Source organism: Dipodomys spectabilis, unplaced genomic scaffold (assembly GCF_019054845.1).
Source record: "Dipodomys spectabilis isolate Male_0828 unplaced genomic scaffold, ASM1905484v1 ptg000157l, whole genome shotgun sequence".
Classification (NCBI taxonomy): Eukaryota; Metazoa; Chordata; class Mammalia; order Rodentia; family Heteromyidae; genus Dipodomys; species Dipodomys spectabilis.
Genome location: NW_024870834.1, coordinates 6,376,481 through 6,397,815, shown reverse-complemented (window position 1 = coordinate 6,397,815; position 21,335 = coordinate 6,376,481). Strand labels below are relative to the sequence as shown.

At 39.1% G+C, this 21,335-nt stretch overlaps 1 protein-coding gene across 1 annotated transcript in view; it reads right to left on the bottom strand.

Annotated features, from left to right (window-relative positions):
• Positions 1-301: 301 nt before the first annotated feature.
• The window catches only part of Trip11 (thyroid hormone receptor interactor 11), a 77,547-nt gene continuing 56,513 nt past the window's right edge, over positions 302-21,335 (bottom strand). Inside the window, exons 17-21 of the mRNA XM_042692450.1 lie at positions 10,555-10,636; positions 8,759-8,873; positions 8,068-8,184; positions 5,056-5,200; positions 302-3,830 (exon numbers count right to left, since the gene is read on the bottom strand). Coding sequence (XP_042548384.1) covers positions 3,610-3,830; positions 5,056-5,200; positions 8,068-8,184; positions 8,759-8,873; positions 10,555-10,636 — 680 coding nt within the window. The 3' untranslated portion in view covers positions 302-3,609. The remainder of the gene's footprint in view (positions 3,831-5,055; positions 5,201-8,067; positions 8,185-8,758; positions 8,874-10,554; positions 10,637-21,335) is intronic.

The window sequence follows — 21,335 nt, the reverse complement described above, 5'->3', positions numbered from 1 at the left end:
TATTGGTTTTTTTTTTTCCTCCTTGCAGTGCTCCTGAGAAATTAAAAAAATGCATTGACTTTAGTTCTCTATAAAACAACCTAATCATAAGGTTGGGTTGAAAATTTGTTATTTTCCTATATAAATCAAAAGACAATTTGTCAGTTTTAAATAGCAAAACCTTAATAAGTTAACAAATAAAGACCAACAAATAATCACAAATGTCAGAACATTAAAATTATTTTCTCCCCAGAGGAATATGTAAAATAAATATCACCCAGCTTATTTGATATTTACAAAAATTAAAAGATAAATTTTTGTCGAGGGAAGATGTCTTAAATATTTTGATGCATGAAAAACACCATTGGTTTAAAAACCAAATCCAAACACCTTGAAGCTTGGTAACATTCTAAATTGTCATCACAGCAGCCTGTCCCTGAAGAGGTGGCCTGGCTGCTCTGCCCCGACTTCCTGATTGGATAAGGATTTTCAGCTCTTTCTTTCCCTCAAAACTAACCATTGAAAGGGTGAAAGAAAATAAGAACTTTATATGGGGTTTAATACTTGAACTAGTTTTAAGAAGGCCCTTTCTCCTTGTGGACTTGTTGCTTAATTTTGGTACCCCCAAACTCCTAAAAAAAAAAAGGTTTAGGAAGTGGGTGGGGTGGTTCACACCTTTAATTTCAGCTACACGAGAAGTAGAGATAAGACAATCATGATTTAAACTGTTAGGGAAAAAAAAAATTATCTCACAGACCCTATCTCAAAAGAACAAGCCTTCAGGTCGGTAATACCTGTAACCTCAGGAGGAGGCTTAGACAGACAGGAGGCTCTGAAAAATAAGTAAAAGCAAAAGGTCTAGAGGTGTGGTTCAGGAGGCCAAGTGCTTGCCAGGCAAACATGAGGCTGAATTCATTCCCTAGGACTGCTCTCCTCCAAAAAAGAATGCTGAACAACGAAAACTCATCAAACCATCTGATACTGTACTACATTAAAGTCAATGTAAATGGCTGAGTGACATTTTCTTCTGTAGTATATTTAAGTACACTGGAAAAACCACTAGAAATGTTGTGGAAGGTTCAACCACACACAGAATTATTGTCGTTAAAATACTGCAGTAAGGTGCTGTTAGCAGTGTCCTATTGCTAACATTCAAATCATGCACCTCCTCCCTGTCTGGTTTCTGAGAAGCCTCCCTGAGCAGATGGTTCATCTATGACACAACTTAAGTCTCAGAAAAGTCAATGAGTTATGCATGGTTTAGATCAACAAACACTTAGTCTGCATAGCAGTGAGCTATAGTTTCAGTAGTACAACGAAACATTAGGTGCTACAGGTCCAGGCCTGGACACACACTGAATAGCAGTAAGATGCTCTGTGGGGTCTGGAGGGACAATCTGTCCTGCGCAGCTTCCACACTCAGGTAAGCTACAGGAGGGAGCGACAGGTTGTTTTGGTCAGGGAAGTGGATACTTAAAATGTCAACAAGGCATTTCAAATATGATAACACACTACTTAAATACCCACCATGCATCTCGTCTTCAAAATAAAACACTTGTTACATGTTCCATTTTTTCAAAATGAAGGACCACACATCTTTTGTTTAGCTTAGAAGCTAGCACTGCAGTTGCTCCACCATGAAAGGAAGCTTCAATAGCAAGCCAACACATAATTCAGGATAATCAATGAAAATATCTTTTAGAAACATGTTAACAAATCTATGTTAATACAGATTTCCCAAGTTACAATGGTAAGCTGACTTATGATTTTGCAATTTATTCATGGTGCAAAACTGATGGCCATTCATTAGAGGTGGGATTCAAGCTTTGGAACGTTCGTCTCCTCTTGAGGCTGGGCAGCTCAGTGGGCTTGGCCTGCAGGCAGCCATGTGGTGGAGGGCAAAGGGCAAGCAGTGTGGCTAGGCCAGGGTGCTCAACAGGTGAATGCACTTCTCGGTGAATGTAGATGTTCTCGGTTCACAGTGGGTCACTAGGGTGCAGCCCTGTACAGGAAGTTAAGGCGCATATGTACTGCCGTAGGAATTTCTCTGACAATGGGAATTTCTTTGTACTAGAGAATGGCAATGTAAACAAGTTAGCCAAAAGAGACAGTGACATGGTGGAGCAGCATTTTCTGTTACTTAATTTTCCAGAAAAAAAAGTTTTAACCATCAACTGAGAATCAAAACTTTCAAGCTTCTAAATATATTAGAAATATACAATCCATCATAGCAAAATTTACAACCAGATTTAGCTTGGCTAGATTCAGACCTATTTACACTTTCCTCATTTTCACCTTTCCTTGCTATAAAATGTTTCTATCATAAAGGTATATCTAAATTTATAAAATCTGCAAGAAATGTCTTTTAAATGTACAACTTTAACAACTGATAGAAAATGGACATCCTGATAAAACTAAGCCTCAAGTCACAATTTTTTTTAATGATGGGCTTATAAAAAAATTAAACAAAAACTCCTGTTATTCTTAAGTTCCAACAGCTGGTGCTGGTGCTTAGCGGGGATTTCCCACCCTCCCCCGACCATGGTGACATGGTGATGGACCCATAGCTCGGATCTCTGCACCTGGATGTGTAGACTAAGTGCTATTGCTCATTGCATGTGGAGGCAGCAGCACAGGGTGACACGTGGGAGACAATGTCCACATGACACCTTGAAGAAGAGCCGTCAGCTCTTCTAAGGAAATAGTATACCTACACCATGTACTTGACAATGAAAAAGAACTTGGACTGGGGTGTGGCTCAGTGGTAGAGTGCCTGTCTTGCAGGTGTGAAGCCCCATGTTCAAGCCCCAGAATAGAGCAAAATAAAAAAGGAATAAACTTCTGATCCACGTGGTAACTTAAGACGGATGTCAAAGGAATTGTGCTGCATAAAACACATCTACCTCAAGAGGGAACATAATGTATGATTCCACTTATACAGTGTTCTTGATATCAAGAAGTTACAGAGCTGCTAAGGGGCGGGGGGTGTCGGGAATGAGGGCAGGAGGCAGCGAGGCATGGTTCTAAACAGAAGGAGGCAGCTCAAGAGATGGAAGAACTGTATTGTATCTTGACTGTGTGGAAGTCATGTGAATCTACACACATGACAAGATTGCATAGAGCCAAGTACACATTCCACCTAACGGCACCTATGACCTCATGAGAACAGCCATGCTCTTGGCTTCTCTGTCCTTTGAAGATGATCAATTCATGCTTCAGTAGAGTTCCTTCCCTAGGCAGAGAAGTGATGACTGCTTCTGGTTTTGTGCAAATTCCTTGATGATCTTTAGAAATGCTTGAGAATCTGATGAGGAAATAAAGTTGGTACAGATAGCTACTAGTATTTTTGTCTTCTTTTTTTTTTTTTGTAAATTAACTTTTTTAATGCAAAGGTTTCTACATTAAATTAGGCCAAATCAGAGAAGAAGAAAAGCAGATCATATAGCAAGCACTTGCTCCTCTGATATCTGCAATTTCTAAAAGCATTAAGAATATCTTTATTAAATTTAGAGAAATTACAATTGCAAACAAATGCATGACTTCTTCCGAAAGGCCACTTTGTGATAAAATACATATACATAGTGTTCATGTTTTCTTAAAGTGCTCTGTAGTCTGGGGCTTGGCAATTACCTATTGCTTTAACAGGTCTTTCAGCACAACACCAGCGCTGTTGTCAGGCGACACTGGCAAAGGTGTAAAGGTGGGCAGAACGTCCGAGATGGGTTTCAGAAGAGGATGCCCGGGCCCACCAGGTCCAAGCCCAGCGGGGTCAATGAGAGGGACAGCTGCAGAGCGGGGAGCCAGGAAAGGGCTCACATCTGCTCTTCTTCCAGCCCTGGATGCTGCGCCATCTAAATGAGGAGACATGCATTATTCATTCTGTCTTTCTCCTTCACAAAAAGCCTCTGAATGAGAATAATGGGGCAAGAAGCCTGCCTCTACACAGTGGTTTATTATCACCATTATCAACTTTCAAATCCCACTTTGCTGGAATTTGGCATACTTTTTGGACTAGTCTTCAATTACTTAAAAAGAAAACATAAACAGATCTCAATTACTAAACATTAAATACTAATTTGTTACCAGGTACCAGTGGCTCATGCTCATAACACTAGCTACTCGGGAGGCTGAGATCTGAAGGTCATGGTTCCTAGCCAGGGCAGGAAAGTCCGTAAGACTCTTATCTCCAATTAGCAATCAGAAAACTGGAACTGGTGTCGAGGCTCAAAGCAGTAGAGTGCTAGTCTTGAGTAAAAAAGCTCAGCAATATCACCCAGGCCCTGAGTGCAAGCCCCACAACTGACAAAAAGGGAAGAAAAAAAAAAAAGGCCTCCTAAGATAGAGAATATAGAGTCAAGTTCCTTATACTTACTTGTTACCCCTCACCCTTGGGACCCCAAATTAGCCTTTCCTGTGAATGACAACTAGCTATACTAGGAAAGCAGAATTCTAGGATTAGCTACTAAGCTCTGACACATCCAAACACAGAAATAAAGAGCAACTCTTAAAGTTATGATTTTTCACTGACTTGGTAGCCGTACTTTTTATCTAAATGACAGGTATGTTTCACTACTTTATCTTTCTAGCTAAGCTCAGAAAAGCAAACGTAGTTGTCTAAATAACAAATATATATTTTACCTAAATGAAACTATGTGATGTATGATAGAATCCAAAGAATATAACATATAACTTTAGTTTATATTGTTGGTCTATATTAAAAATACAGATACTTCAGAAAAAGAAGTGTCCCAATAAAGAAGCAATTTTAGTTCATCTATCATCATCCTGAATAAAATAAGAACCTTAGAACAGAGAAGACTATGTTACAAGAAGATGTAACTACTATAACTAGTCTGCCACCATTTCAGGAAGAATAATTCAAAGTGGCTCATGCAGAGATAACTATTTCAATATACAAAGGGAAAATGTTTCATAGTATTTAATTAAAACAGATAAAATACAAAATTGGTACAAGATAGGAAGCCAGTATTTAATGTCTTACAGGAATTTTGGAAGCATCATTGCACAGTTTCAAAAACACCGAAAATTCAATGTTACAAAAAAAACTGGTTTTACCTTTAAAACTTAGGGGTACATTTGCATCTAGTTTCCTCCTTCCTGGAGAATCCAGAGGTTTCATGTCATGAACAGAAAGCTTTGGTGGTGGGATAGATGGATGAGACTCTGTTTCTAGAAATTTAACGAAAAGTTCTGAAAAAGACTAAGAAAAAAAGGTATATTAGACTAAATAATAAAATGTTATCCATGCCAGGCATGGGGTACATGCCTACAGGTAACGGCATCACTCAGAAGGCTGAAGTAAGAGGATGAGTTCTAGGCCAGCCTGGACTACACAGTGAGACATGCTCAAAAGATAAATAAACCTACACTCACCACATGAAGAAAGTGCACCAGGTATTCTAATTAAATATTAAAAACTTACGTCATTTAATTTTTCCCCTTTTTTTCAAATTAACTATTTAAAAAGAAAACATAAACAAGGTTAACTGAAAATGCTAGTGGTAGTATTTTGCTTATATGGTAATCATTACAGAACTTTAACAATTTAATGAATAATCTTTGATGATGACACTCATTTCAAGTTCTTATTAAACGGAGTTAGTCAATTAAGAGCATGTCTCTTTTTGTTTTTTTTTTTTTTTGAGGCAGTCTCACTTCTGGAAGCTCAAGCTGGCCTTGAACTCACGATCCTCTTGCTTCCACCTGTCAAGTACTAGGATTACAGCCACGTATCACCACACATTGTTTTCTAGCCTTTTGTTTTGTCTTACTTAGTGTGTAATGTGCTGGATATGGAACCTAAGGCCTTGCACAAGCCATGCAAGCACTGTACCACTGAGCTACAGCCCCAAGAACATTCGTTTCTTGCCGTCAGTAGCACTTAAGACACCACGTTCAAATCATAGTATTTTAACAACACAGGTATAGAAACCATATAAAAGCTGGGTGCCAGTGGCTGACGCCTGAAATCCTAGCTACTCAGGAGGCTGAGATCTGAGGATGGCAGTTCAAAGCCAGCCCAGGCAGAAAAGTCCCTGTCTTATCTCCAATTAACCACTCCAAAACCGGAAGTGGTACTGTGGCTCAAAGTGGTAAAGCACTAGCCTTGAGCAATAGAGCTCAAGGACAGCACCTAGGCCTTAAGCTCAAGCCCCACAACTGACAAAAAAGAAGAAAAGAAAGAAACCATATAAAAGAAAAGCAAATATTAACATTTTTTTTGGGGGGGGCGGTTTGGTCGTGGGGCCTGAACTCTGGGCCTGGACGCTGTCCCTCAGCTCTTCAGCTCAAGGCTAGCGCTCTACCACTTGAGCCACAGCGCCACTTCCGGCTTTTTTCTTTTTGCTTATGTGGTGCTGAGGAATCGAACCCAGGGCCTCAGGCATGCAAGGTAAGCGCTCTACCACTGAGCCACCTTCCCAGCCCTTAACCTAATTTTCTAAAGGAAGACCCCCATCAATTGATATAGCAAAAGATCACCAGTAATGAATATGAGACTAAAATAACATGGTGTGTACTATTTCTTTAAATTAAAAATTTTGCCATCCATGTAAAAACAAGATCTTATCCTATTTCTTAGGATCCTCTTTATTAAAATAAATAAATGAATAACTGGATGTAGCCGGGCACAATGGCTAAGGACTATAATCCTATTTTCTTGGGAGGCTAAAATTAAGAAGACGGCATTTTAAGGGCATCCCAGACAAAAAGTTCAGGAGAGTCATCACAACAGAAAAAGCTGGGAATGGTGGTTCATGCCTATCATCCCAGCTATGGCTGAAAGTGTGAATAGGAGGATGACAGTTCAGGTTGGTCTGGGAAAACCTAAGAGCCTATCTAAAAAATAATCCCAGCAAAAAGGGCTGAAGGTGTGGCTCAAGTAGTGGAGTACCTGCCCAGCAAGAATGGGTCTTGGTTCAAGCTCCAGTACCACAAATAAATAGAAAAGAAAGAAAGAAGGAAACTGTATTCCAACTCACAGTGCTACCCAATGCAATTCCTATATATCAGGCACTGTGAGTTTATGTTTATCTGTTGTCTTCCCAATGGTATACAGCACATCCTCGGTAAGTATTATTGCTTCAATGAATTGAAACATATATACGTAAATAAGATAAAGGCTCTATTTTCAAGAATGGCATAATTTCATACTACTACTCCTCAACACAGCATTTATTTAAGAGTCTCACTATGTAGCCCAGGGTGACCTTAAACTCATGATCTGTCTGCTTCTACTTCCTACCTGCTGGGATTACAGGTATGCACCACCACGGCCAGCATCATTAACAATGCAAAATAATTATCACACAAATATATTAGATAAGCTAAGCTGGCACCAGTAGCTCATGCCTGTAATTCTAGCTACTCTGGTGGCTAAGATCTGAGAATCATGGTTTGAAGCTGTCAGAACAGGAAAGTCCAGGGGCTGGGAAGGTGGCTCTGTGGTAGAGCGCTTGCCTCGCATGCATGAGGCCTTGGGTTCGATTCCTCAGCACCACATAAGTGGAAAAAACTGGAAGTGGCGCTGTGGTTCAGGTGATAGGGTGCTAGCATTGAGCTGAAGAGCTGAGGGACAGCACTCAGGCCCAGAATTCAGCCTCCATGACTGACAAAAAAACAGAACAGGAAAGTCCATAAGATTCTTACCGCTAATAAACTACCAAAAAGCCAGAAATAGAGTTGAGACTCAAGTGGTTGAGCACTAGCCTTGAGCGGAAAAACCTCAGGGATAGTGCCCAGCCCCTAATTCAAGCCCCAGGACTGGTGGGCATATGCACATACACACGCTTGCGCACACGCTTGCGCACGTGCTCATGTGCACACACGTGCGCACAAACACACACACAAACACACACATACACACAATTAGATAAAATCTATATGCAATAAAATGATTAAAGCTGGCTTGTTATCTTTAAGCTGATCACTTCTCTGGATCTATTGCCATAACTCCAAAATAAAAGGGTGGCACAAAATAACCTAAAAAGAAATCTGATACTTTGCAATTGAGTTTGGTATACAAACATTTCATCCTTCATGTTCAGCAGAAATAAAATTGGCTCTTACACTATTAAGCACAGATTGCTGATTTGGTCTCAAAGGTGTGTTGGGAACACTTTTTGATCCTCCTCCAAGCCATCCTGTCATCCACCTAGTAACACCTCCTTGATCTTCATTAAACAACTGCAACGGTATTTTAAAAACAGAAAAATATTACTATTACAAGAAAAGAAAAATGAAGAATTACTTGTAACATGATTTCGGATAACAGCAAACCATGCTTATGAGTCCAAATCCTAGAAATAGAGGATACTAATACAATAACAATGCCACCCCACCTCAAGCACAATCTGAATGAAAGGGTTTTTTAAAATTTGTAATGGTTTTATTTTTTTAATTTCTTTTTATAAATTTTATTTTGTTATAAAGATGCTTTACAGAGGGGTTACAGTTATGAATGAAAGTTTTACACATTGTTATATCTCACACATTGTTACATCTCTGTTGACATGTAAACTGGGTTATAAGTTGCAAAATATTTAAACTAGTATCATACAAATCAAACACATCTACTCTTAAGATAGGACAAGTGTCCATAATACCTCAACATTGTAAGTCTGTTCAGAATGAGGTTAGGAATGGAGCCCAGTTGAAGAGTATTTGCTTAGTGTAAGTATATACAAGGTCCTAAGTTCAGTCCCCAGCGCTATCGGTCAGTCAATCAATTCAGAATGGATTCCAGTGTCAGGTTGGTTACCTGTTCCATCTCTTCTTTTTTAACACCTAGTATGCTTCCCATCAATCGTAACACTTCATGGCGCTTAGTTTTTGGTGTGTGGAAATGACCAATGAAGAGGTTTCTCATGAGGGTTCTATGAAAACAAAGGCAGAAACAACTCAAGCCAATGCACATTAAACATATGAACAGTGCTAACTTGAGACAATTAAATATTTATAGCACTGAACAAAAAAATAAAGTAGCTTTTGTTTTTTTGTCAGTCATGGGCCTTGAACTCAGCCTGGGCTCTGTCCCTGAGCTCAAGGCTAGTGCTCTACCATTTGAGCCACAACACCACTTCTGGTTTTCTGATGGATAACTGGAGATAAGAGTCTCATGGATGTTCCTGCCTGGGCTGGCTTTGAACTGCAATCCTCAGATTTTAGCCTCCTGAGTAGCTAAGATTACAGGTGTGAGCCACCTGCGCATGGCCTAAAGTAGCTTTTTAAAAAGTCTAATTAACAATGTTTCAAACAATTCAAAACATATACTTTTTAAAACACCAATTATTAGCCACCCACTTTCTTCAACCCAGTAGCCAACTGAGGAAGTGTTTCACTGGTTGATGCTCACCAAAGACCATCTTCACATAGCCACCAGGCTTTCTTGGGCTTAGATTTCTCATTCACAAAGATCAAAATTTACTAATAAGCTGGGCACTGGTGGCTCATGCCTATAATCCTAGCTATTCAGAAAAGAGATCTGAGGATCTGGGTTCAAAGCCAGCCCAAGAAGACAAGTCAGAAAGACTCTTCAATACACCAGAAAAAAAATTGCTATTAACACCAAAGTTTAAAAATATTTGATGAGGTAATGTATACACTCACATACACATATACACACACATCTAGCTTTCAGAATTTTGAGTAAGCTATGTTCAAGGACATTAAAGGTAAAGTAAAGTAAAACAGGTCCTTTATTTTGTAAGTACTTCACGTTGAGATGTTTTAACTGTTTTAAGAAAAAGAATAAATTGGGGCAAAAATACTTTTAAAAATAGAAAAATGTTCTATTGAGCCTTCATTAAAACTACTCACATATTTTATTAGATATAAAAAGGCTCCCTAAACATTTAATCACATATAAGGAGGGAATTAAAGAATCACGCTACCTAGAGGAGGCTGAGATCTGAGGAGTACAGTTCAAAGGCAGCCCAGGCAGGAAAGTCCATGAGACTCATCTCTGATTAACTACCAAAAAGGCAAAATGGCACTGTGGCTCAACGTGGCAGAGTACTAGCCTTGAGCACAAAAGCTCAGGGACAGTACCCAGGCTCTGAGTTTAAGCTCCATGACCAGCACCAAAACAAAACAAACCCAAAATTAATCACATACAAGCCAGGCACTGGTAGCTCACGCCTATAATCCTATCTACTCAGGAGGCTCAAATTTGAGGATTTCAGTTTGAAGCCAGCCTTGGCAGAAAAGTTGTGAGATTCTTATCCACAATTAACTACAAAAAAGCCAGAAATGGAGCTGTGGCTCAAGTAGTAGAATACTAGTCTTGAGCAAAATAAGTTCTAGGACCAGCAAGAAAAAAATTTTAATCACATATAAACTACTGCATGTGGAAGTTGTTCTATAATGAAAGCAATCCCTACAAAATATTTTATTTTATTTTATTTTTTTTTTGGGGGGGGGGTCTGGTCATGGGGCCTGAACTCTGGGCCTGGGCTCTGTCCCTCAGCTCTTCAGCTCAAGGCTAGCGCTCTACCACTGAGCTACCTTCCCAGCCCCCCTACAAAATATTTTAAAAGTTAAAAAGCAAAAGCATACTTGTCCACTTTTCCTTCAGTACTGTTTACTAAATTCATCAATTTCTTTTGTGCATCATCCAACATTTCTTGTCGGAGCTCATCTGTTTTAAAATATGTGAATAAAGATAGTCATTAACCAATCAATCTGAACAAATATACAATAACACTTATAAGATCTTTACGATGAAATTTAAATTTGTACTCTACACTGAATTACTTCCACCTATTCTCTGTTTCAGAGAAAGACTCTCTCTTGATACAGAAACTGCTTAAAACCCAGAGTATGCATTATTCCATATGGGTTATCCCATAAATAATCAATTCTTCAGTAGGAAAATCTTTAAAATCAATAAAGGCTTCCATCTTCTTTAGAAACTTAATAGCAAAAGACCAGATTTTCACTCCTGCTTCCTAGCATGAAACATTTCCAGTATAACTTCTGTTTAATGGGAGGAAATGGAAAAGACAACTTTAGATTTTCCTTTTTTTATTTTCCTGGCTGTACTCTGGTTTTGGTGAGCTGACTAAGAAAAGTATTTAACACCACTAAGACCACAATTCAACACAAGTCTGACAGGGCAAAGCATTCCAGAGTAAGGAAATTGCAAAATACAATTCAGATCACTGGCGCTAATCATATTACAATAGTTTATGACAGATTTTAAATTCCTATCTAAAAAGTAAATAGAATCTTAGTAAAATCTTAGTAATTACAATGTGAGTACTTTACAGTACAGTACTTTACTCTTTTCATTAGCTAATAAGCCTCAGGACTGAGGATTCAAGGACAAAGGAACTTAGTCTAACATAATTTACACCTGTTATGTTAGAAGTAGATTATTTGAGCTAAGAGGTATTTACTACTTTTAACATAGAGTACAGGTTTTTGTTCTGAAAGAAATGAAAAAACCATGTGGTAGCTACGAGCCAGTGGCTCACACCTGTAATCCTAGCTACTCAAGAGGCTGAGATCTAGGGACTGTCTTTGGAAGCCAGCCCAGGCAGAAAAGTCCCCATGAGACTCTTCAATTAACCACTAAAAAAAAAAAAAGGCCCAGAAGTAGAGCTGTGGCTCAAAGTGGTACTAGCCTTCCACAAAAGAGCTGAGGGACAGTGTCTAGACCCCGAGTTCAAGCCTCACAACCAACAAAAAAAACTCACAAAACACATATTCTTTTTTTTGATTAGTAGGAGCTGGAGAAGTTACCAAAGAGAGGACTTGTACATATTTCCTCCATTTTGTGGGCTTTCACTTCTCTCTTGATGGTATTCATTGAAACACAGAAGTTTTTTAATTTTGGTGAAGTTCAATTTCTTTTTTTCTTTATGTTGTTTTTACTTTGGGTGTCATACCTAAATACTACTGCCATGTATCATGAAGTTTTATGCTCATATCTTCTTTGAAGAATTTTATGGTTTTGACTTGAAATCCAGGCCCATGATCCAACTGAGTTCATTCCTGTGCATGGTATGAGGTAGATGCCAACTTCACTCTTTTACATGTGGGGACAGCCAGCTTCCAGCACCATATTATGGAAAAAGTATACTTCGGGCCCCTTTTTTGAATGTTAATTGCCCATGAATATATAGTATATTTCTGGGTTCTCACGTCTCCTGCAGGAATTTTGTACAAGTTTTCCCTTCTGCACGGAAAGCTTTGCTCTACTGGTACTGCCTCTTGAGTCTATTTATCCTCCACTGTGCAGCTCCCAACATACTTCCTCCGCAGTTTTTCTAAGACTCACAGATTGTGTCTATGTTTTTCATTCTATTCTGTATGGTTCTGTTTTGTAGCACAAACGCAAATATAAATGCCCACTTTGACCTTCTTACAATAGCTTGTGGTTTGTCTAAATTGCAAAATGTCATTCATATAATAAGACTAATGTTACCAAATGGTCGCCATAACCATATTATACAGGATAAGTCTGTGTTTGGAAAATCTACCACAGACTTTTCCTTCTCTGTCTTTTCAGTAAAAAATTTAAACTTGGCCATAAAAAGAGTATAGTATGAGGGAGAATATAGGAGAATAGAACTCTTAACTACTCAGAGGAAGAATAGCAAAATAAGCAAGTTAATCTCTCATCACTGCTCTGACTTAACCATCCCACCAGAGTAAAGATGGGCCAATCTTCTCTTTCATGCTCATCTGCTCTTCTCTCTATGGCTAGGAAGGAAAGGCAGGGGAGAAACAGGTCAAACTTCCCCACTCTTGAGTCAGGCACCGGTGGCTCATGCCTATAATCCTAGCTACTCAGGTGGCTGAGATCTAAGGATCACGGTTCAAAGCTAGCCTGGGCAGGAACGTCTGTGAGACTCTTATCTCTAGTTAACCACCAGAAAACCAGAAAGTGGTGCATAGCTCAAATGGTAGAGCGCTAGCTTTGAGCTGAAGAGCTCAGGGACAGTTCCTAGCCCCACGACTGGAAGGAAAAAAACAACAACAAAAACTTCCCTAGTCTTTCCATCTTTCCGTCTTCCATTCCTGAGATTTTCTTCTCCTACTTTCCTCCATAAGTAATCATTTTAATACTGATTACATGCTAAAGGGCTACATAAAAAGTATTATCAAAGGGGCTGAGAAGGTGGCTCTGTGGTAGAGTGCTTGCCATGCATGCAAGAAGCCCTGGGTTCAATTCCTCAGCACTACCTATGTAGATAAAGCCGGAAGTGGTGCTGTGGCTCAAGTGGTAGAGCACTAGCCTTGAGGTGAATTGCTGAGGGACAGTGCCCAGGCCCAGAGTTCAGGGCTCACAACTGACCAAAAAAAAAAAAAGTAGTATGAAAGTAAACTTAAACTCTATCTTATTATATTAATGTGGCCATAAAAAATTGAAAATTATGTTGGATGTAATTGGACATGCCTAATCTGATTACTAAATTGGCCAAGACAGGAAGATTGTGAGCTCAAGTCCAAGCCTGGCCTACACAACAAGACCCAATCTTAAAAGAGAAAAAGAAAAAAAAATTGATGTTTAGGTTCAGGAAGAAGAAAAAAAAAAAACACAAAACCCCAACCTCAGAATTTAGGGGAAGGACTAGAGGAAATGGTACAAATTGTAAGACTTTAGAAGAGAAATTCACACACCCATTTCAAAGGTCCCTTGATGTTCCTTTTTCTCCAGGAACACTTACTATTCTCCTCCCATTAGAAATTCAAATATTTCTCTACAAAAATTGAAAATGAACTCAAACCACAATTTGAAATCAGAACTGTATTTGTCTGGGCAAGCAAAATATGACTATAAAGAAATGGGTTTTAAGTCAAACGCAATTACTTTTGTGAATAATTTCACATGCCAAATAACTCTTTAGAAGTTTTAAGGGTGGGAACACTTTAAAGCTTAGCAATAGAGTAGCTGAGATTGAGTCTGGTTTTGAAAACCCGTGACTAGGGCTTCTTTAAAACACCCAGAAATGGAGCCATGGCCTTCATTATTTGATTTAAAATCAAAATTGGATATAAAAAGCAACTGCCTGCAACAAGTCAGCACATCATAATTTTACATTTTATTTGTGATTAATGGCAGTGTTCTATAATATTGTCTTCAGAGAGTATCTTAAAATTAATCATCTTCCTCACAAAGTCATTTAGCTATTTCATGACTAAGCTCCTATGGACAAGACCCAAGTCAGGCTTACTGAACCATCAGTTGAATGAGAAAAAAGTAGATGAAGCCTACTCAGAGCTTGAGTCAGAAGACCTGGATATAAAACATGACCTATCACCAGTGCCAGATTTTGTTGCCCATTTTGTATAATGCATACCCACCTTAAAATTTTGAACCAAATGGTCAAATCTAAACAGTAAAGGCATGAGTTCTCATTCATCTGATTTCTTTTTTTTTTTGTCGGTCGTGGGGCTTGAACTCTGGGCCTGGGCGCTTTCCCTCAGCTCTTTAGCTCAAGGCAAGTGCTCTACCACTTGAGCTACAGCGCCACTTCCGGTTTTCTGGTGGTTTATTGGAGATAGGAGTCTCACGGTCTTTCCTGCCCGGGCTGGCTTTGAACCGCGATCCTCAGATCTCAGCCTCCTGAGTAGCTAGGATTACAGGCGTGAGCCACCAGCGCCCGGCTTCATCTGATTTCTTAAAATAACCCACAAGGAGTACCTCATTCAATTTTCCCTAATTACTTAGCAACCATACATATTGCTATGATTAATATTAATAATCTGTGAGATTTTTTTTTCCTGTCCATTTTGCAAATTTCTCATCTTTAAGAGTCAAAGTTAGCCAGACACTGGTGGCATTAGCCTTGAGCTGAAGAGCTCAGGGACAGCGCTCAGGCCCAGAGTTGAAGCCCCACAACCAACCAAAAAACAAAGAAAAAGAAGAAAGACAAAGAAAAAGAAGAAAGACAAAGAAGAAGAAGAAGAAGAAGAAGAAGAAGAAGAAGAAGAAGAAGAAGAAGAAGAAGAAGAGGAGGAGGAGGAGGAGGAGGAGGAGGAGGAGGAGGAGGAGGAGGAGGAGGAGGAGGAGGAGGAGGAGGAGGAGGAGGAGGAGGAGGAGGAGGAGGAGGGAGGGGAGGAGGAAGGAGGAGGAGGGAGGAGGGAAGAGGAGGAGGAGGGAAGAGGAGGAGGAGGAAGAGGAAGAAGAAGAAGAAGAGGAGGAGGAGGAGGGAAGAGGGAAGAGGAGGAGGAGGAAGAGGAAGAGGAAGAAGAAGAGGAGGAGGAGGAAGAGAAGGAGGAGGAGGAGTTGAGGCAGCAGCAGAAACAGCAGTAGCAGCAGCAGCAGGGGAGGAGGAGGAGGAGGGAGGAGGAGGAGGAAGAAAATTTGCTGATAGAAGTTTTCTTAAGGGTCATGTAGCCTGAACTACACTTATATCTGAGAGCTCCTTATTACAAATTAGGATGAATGACATCAGTAGTGTTGGTTTAAGTTTTTTACTAAAACTCAAATTAGGTGTCACATAAAAAAAATTAGAAAACTTCCAAATGCAGATTCCTATTGTCTCTTGAAGGAGCTGAGACTTTGTAACACAGGACCCACATGTCCACGTAGGAGAACCTGCATGGAGTGCCCTAGTACAAATATGCTTCCAGGTATCCTAGGCTTTACCTATCTCCTTTGCTAGTCTGTACTGTCACTCCAGCTCAGTTTACAATTCACAATTGTGATCCATCTTGAGAATTCTAGTTCTCCATACAGCAACTCTCTCTTACCTCCACCTTCACAGCCCTCTACACATACATATTCACATACAAACTGCTCTTTGCTTATTATTAGTCAATGCTACTTTCAGATTACCAGTTTTTAAATTATGCTACCTCATTGCATATGAATTCTTTCTTCTGCCTAGAATGCTTTTCCCAACTATCTATTAGTTGTACCTATTATTCATTCAAGAAGGTCAGCTATACCCTTCCCTAGCCTTTCCTGCCATTTCACACTACCATGGCCCAGTAGAATAGACAGATAGCTCTTGGGTGGATGGTGTAGCTCAGTGGTACAGTGCTTGTCTAGTATGTGCAAAGCCCTGGGTTCAATCCCCAACACCAAAGGAAACAAAATAGCTCTTTCCTTTCCACTCAACCTGTTGCACATATATGATTTCATGTCTCTTTCCCTTTCCTGCTTGTCTACAAAACTTCTGAAAACAGGACCTTCATCCCTCATCTTTCTATCTCTTCTACTGCCTATTTATAGTGTTTGATATATAGTGGATTAACAATGAGTATTTGATAAATCAGTAAAAGAATAACTGATTTCTGGGAGGAAAGAGTATCTGGGAAATAAGAAAAGAATCAGCATTCTGAATTATTCATATACATAAAAAAGTAAGAACGGTTAACACTAAATGTTAACTCAAAACATTCTCATCTGTATATAATACATCATTACCTTATACTTAGAGAAATAATTTTTGAAGAACTGCTATTCTAAAACATTGTTATATTCAAACATCAACATTAGGCTAACACATTTAAAAACATAATCATTAAGTTAAAATAGCTTAATTATATATACCTAATACACACATTTTTCTTAATTAAAATGCTGCCATTGTCTAGCATACCCAGATGTTTATGGCATTACAAGTAACATTTTAACCACTATAGACAATTGAGAAAACTGCATCTGGTACCTCTTACATGTTTCCTCTAAAATCACTACTTCTGCCAAAAACATCCATAAGGAAATCTCTCCAAAGATTTGGGTAACAAAGCGTCTGGGAATGTATTTGGCCTATATTCGACAGGACGTTATATGTTTTCTTGCATAATCACATCCTGGAGAACAGAATATGTTTATTTAAAATAAAAACTCTATCATACAGCACCATGAAGGTAGTTCCATGAAAAGAATGCTTTAAACTGTTTTTATAGTTTGTAAATGTAAAGCATGTTTTTATGCTTCTTATAACAGTTTTATTTGGACTCATTTTATACATTTTTCTAGATTTTCTTTTAAAAATATTCTAAGGAAATTTTCCACTTTTTGATTCAGAGAAGACTTTTAAAAAGCAGTCACTAAATTTCTTCTTCTTTTTTTAATCAGCTATTGCTAGATGTTGGTGGTTTATACCTATACTCCTACTCAGTTAGTTGAGATCTGATGATCTTGGTTGAAAGTCAGCCTGAGAAAGGAAACCCCGTGAGACTCTTATCACCAATAAGAGCCACCAAAAAGCCCAAAGTGGATCTGTGGTTCAAGTAGTGGAACTCTAGCTTTGAGCAATAAAGCTCAGGGACAATGTCCAGGCCTTGAGTTCAGTACCAGTACCAGTGCAGATACACATCTTTACGTACAATCAGCTATGGATCTCTTCAAGACTCATCTATAGAGCTGGGGTGGAGGTCAGTATAGAGCAGTTGCTCAGTGTGTAAGGCCCTGGGTTTGATTCCCAGCACTGGGGGTAAGGGAAAGTGAAGACAGAGGTACTGACAGACAGAGCTAAAGACTTTCTGATGCTAGAACTGAATTTTATTGATTATAAAAACTTAATTTTCTTTGCACAGCATAAATTCACTCTTCAATAATAGTAACTGATTCCGCAGTACCACATACACAGAAAAAGCCAGAAGTAGCATTGTGGCTCAAGTGGTAGAGTGCTAGCTTTGAGCCCTGCGTCCAATCCCAGGACTGGCAGAAGAAAAAGAAGAAAGAAGGAAGAAGGAAGGAGGAGGGAGAAGGAGGAGGAAGAAGTAGAGGAAGAAGAGGAAGAGGAAGAAGAAGACGAAAGAGGAAGAAGAAGGAGGAAGAGGAGGAGGAGGAGGAGGAGGAGGAGGACAAAGATGACAGAAAGAGGAGGAGGAGGAAAGAAGGAGGAGGAGGAAGGAGAGGAGGAGGAGGAAGAGGAGGAAGAGGAGGAGGAGGGAGGAGGAAGGAGGAAGGAGGAGGAAGGAAGAAGGAGGAAGAGTAGAAGTAGTAGTAGTAAAATGTCCACATATTTGCAAGCCATCTTTGAATGGCTCAGCTATAGTCCAGGTGTATGGCCTGAAATATACAGGTGTATATTTTCTCATCACTAACAATCCTATGACAATTCTGAACCCTTGACCAACTCAGAATGTAGACAGATGATGTCCTATCTGCTTCATAAAATAGTGTGTTAAGTTTGAGAAAACAAATATAAGATGACATATGAAATAAGTCTTTGGAACTATACTGAAAAAGAATACTCAGCTGGGCACTAGTGGCTTGTGCCTGTGATCCTAACTACTCAGGAGGCTGAGATCTGAGGACTGTGGTTCAAAGCCATCCTGAGCAAGAATCTCCAATTAACCACCAGAAAACTAGAAGTGATTCTGTGGCTCAAAGTGATAAGAGTGCTAGCCTTGAGCAAAGATCTCTGGCACAGCGCCCAGGTCCCAAGTTCAAGCCCCATAACCAAAAGAAAAAAGAAAAAAAAATACTCTTAGATATTAAAATAATTTCTAGAAAGGAGGGTAACTGTAATCCTTCTATCCAATATCATCTATTAAAATACTATACCTACAGGATCTTGGGGTTTCTTTCATCACTGAGGGTATAAATTAGTCCTTATAGTTTTAAACAGTCCTTATAGTTTTAAAGAGTTCTTTTACTTTTTAGATAAAATCCCGATAGTGGTTTAAGGTTCTCTTTGAGTTCTTTCCTCCGTGAAATGTTGGCTGACCCTTAATGGAGTTCTAGAGACTATGTAGTCTGAGTACTGCTATCTTTTTTTTTTTTTTTTTTTTTGGGGGGGGGGGGGTCCGGTCGTGGGGCCTGAACTCTGGGCCTGGGCGCTGTCCTTCAGCTCTTTAGCTCAAGGCTAGCACTTGAGCCACAGTGCCACTTCCTTTTTTTCTGCTTATGTGGTGCTGAGGAATAGAACCCAGCGCTTCAAACATGCAAGACAAGCACTCTACCACTGAGCCACCTTCCCAGGCCAGTACTACTATCTTAAATGACTAACTTACAGTGTATCTACGCTACTTGCCATTAAGCTTCTTGAACTAAGCAGCTAATTCTCATTAAATACTTACTTAGTGACTAATAAGCATCTATCTTCATGTTTTTTATACAAGATCTGTAAGTACCCCCTTAGTTGCATGTACATGGCTTAGCAATTACATACCTTGAGAAGTAAATTGAAATCATCTATATTCACCTGTTTTAATATTAGTGTCATTCATATGACAGGTCTAATCATACACACACACACACACACACATACATCCATACTTGTATATGTGAAAGGGTAACAGGTAACTCAGGGTCTTGAACTAGCTAGTTAGACACTTTACTATTTGAATAATGTCTCCAGCCCTCTCTTCATGTCTGACCAGACTGAGTCATCTTATCTTTGGTAGCAATGATATAACCAACTATTTTGACTATCACTTTTAAAATGAGTTTCCTGATACTGTTCAAATGTTGAAATTGAAAGTCAACTAATCATTAGTCTACAAATTCATAGAAATAAAACAATACTTTGCCTCTACAATTCAAGTCCCTGTGTACTTTCTCGAAACAAAAATCAATTTGTCTTTTTCAAAATTGTTTCTCCTGGCAAAAATTTTTGCTGTCTGGCCAACTTCTGTGTTAAAAATAAAATGCAGTATTACAACATCAATCAGCATTTTAAGTACTTAATGATTTATAAAGGAAAATATACAGTGATGCTTTTTGAAATAACTAAGCCAATCAAGAATTTATTTACATTAGTAAATCAAGAGTAAAGCTTTGAGAAAATAAAGTCACATTTGTGTTTAGAGATAAAAAAGCAGTATTAAGCACTTGGGTAACATGAGAAAACATTGTTAGAAGAGCTGAAAAGGGCAAGAATAATTTAATTTAAAGACCTAACAGAACCAGCCATTTTTGTAGTTCCCTTCCTGTCTGTGCCACATTGGCTCCCTGCCTGCCTTTCAAATCAAACAGCACTTGTACAAACCTAATTAAGTAGAGTTCTCTCCATAAGTAATACTGATTCTAGAAAATGAGCACCACCATCCTGTACATTGATGATGAATAGTCATTTTAATTTTATTTGAAGAGGAACCCAGGCTACTTGTCTTAACAGAAAATATTTGACCACTGGGAGTTTCAATGGGCACCTGAGCAAGTACTAACCACTACAAAGGCCTGTGACATTTTTCCTGACTACATGGATTTTTATCTTACCATCATGAGCTAGGAATGACTCTGGTACCAGACAGGAAAAGTGGCCTTAGAGATTACAGAGGCATGATGCATATTATTAAGTTACTGCAGACCAAGGATACTTTCATTACTCTAGCTAAGCCCCAAGACATGAAATCTTTAGCTAACACTTTCAGTTGTACTGGCCTGAGATCTAACTACATTATTTTGCCAATAATTGCTGCATCTTGTTAGAGCAGCCTTTTGGACAGTGAAGGCACAGTATAGAGAATACTACCATATTTTCAAAGATGTAGCTTTCTAGAACAAAAGACAATTCTTTTCTTGACATGGCAAGACCATGTACTCTAGAGATGAGTGTTAAATCTCAATTTCGTTAACCTATAAAAAGAATACTGTTGGGGCTGGGAAGGCGGCTCAGTGGTAGAGCGCTTGCCTTGTATGCTCGAGGCCCTGGGTTCGATTCCTCAGCACCACATAAGCAAAAAGGAAAAAGCCGGAAGTGGCGCTGTGGATCAAGTGGTAGAGCACTAGCCTTGAGCTGAAGAGCTGAGGGACAGCGCCCAGGCCCAGAGTTCAGAGTTCAGGCCCCACGACCGGACCCCAAAAAAAAAAAAAAAAAAAAAAAAAAAGAATACTCTTTACTTTGGAATTGAGGCAAATATAAAAGGAAAAGACTAATTAATACAGCCTATGTTATGTCAACTGTCTATAATATATACTTAGTACATATTATTTCCTCACTGCTCATTTCCAGGTCCTCCTCTAGATTTAGATTTCCTAGATAGGCAATTCTTACAAAGCAGATGCCTTTTAGAATTATTTTGAGGCTAATTACACCACATTTGTCTTAGTTTTGTTTCTTTGTTATATTCCTAATACACTTCCATTTTCTGTCTCTTGGAATTAGGCCAAGCTGTAGGTTTGTGCTTTACTCTCCATGCTCCAATGGTTTGCTTCAATGGCTGGCCACCGTAGTGACCAAGTCACTAATCCTGTTTTAACAGTATTTCTTCTGTTCTATACCCTTCTAATTTCTATTTTATGATAGATGGCATGCATTTTTTAATTTCTTAATTATATTTCCTGTTACTGCTATGGCAACATAGACCCCTAAACCTTATGCATTTCTAAGCTCCATTATCACCCTTACAATTGTCTTAAACCGTTGCCTACTAAATACAGCCCCAGAACAGCTTCAACTTCCTGATTATCACTAAGTCAG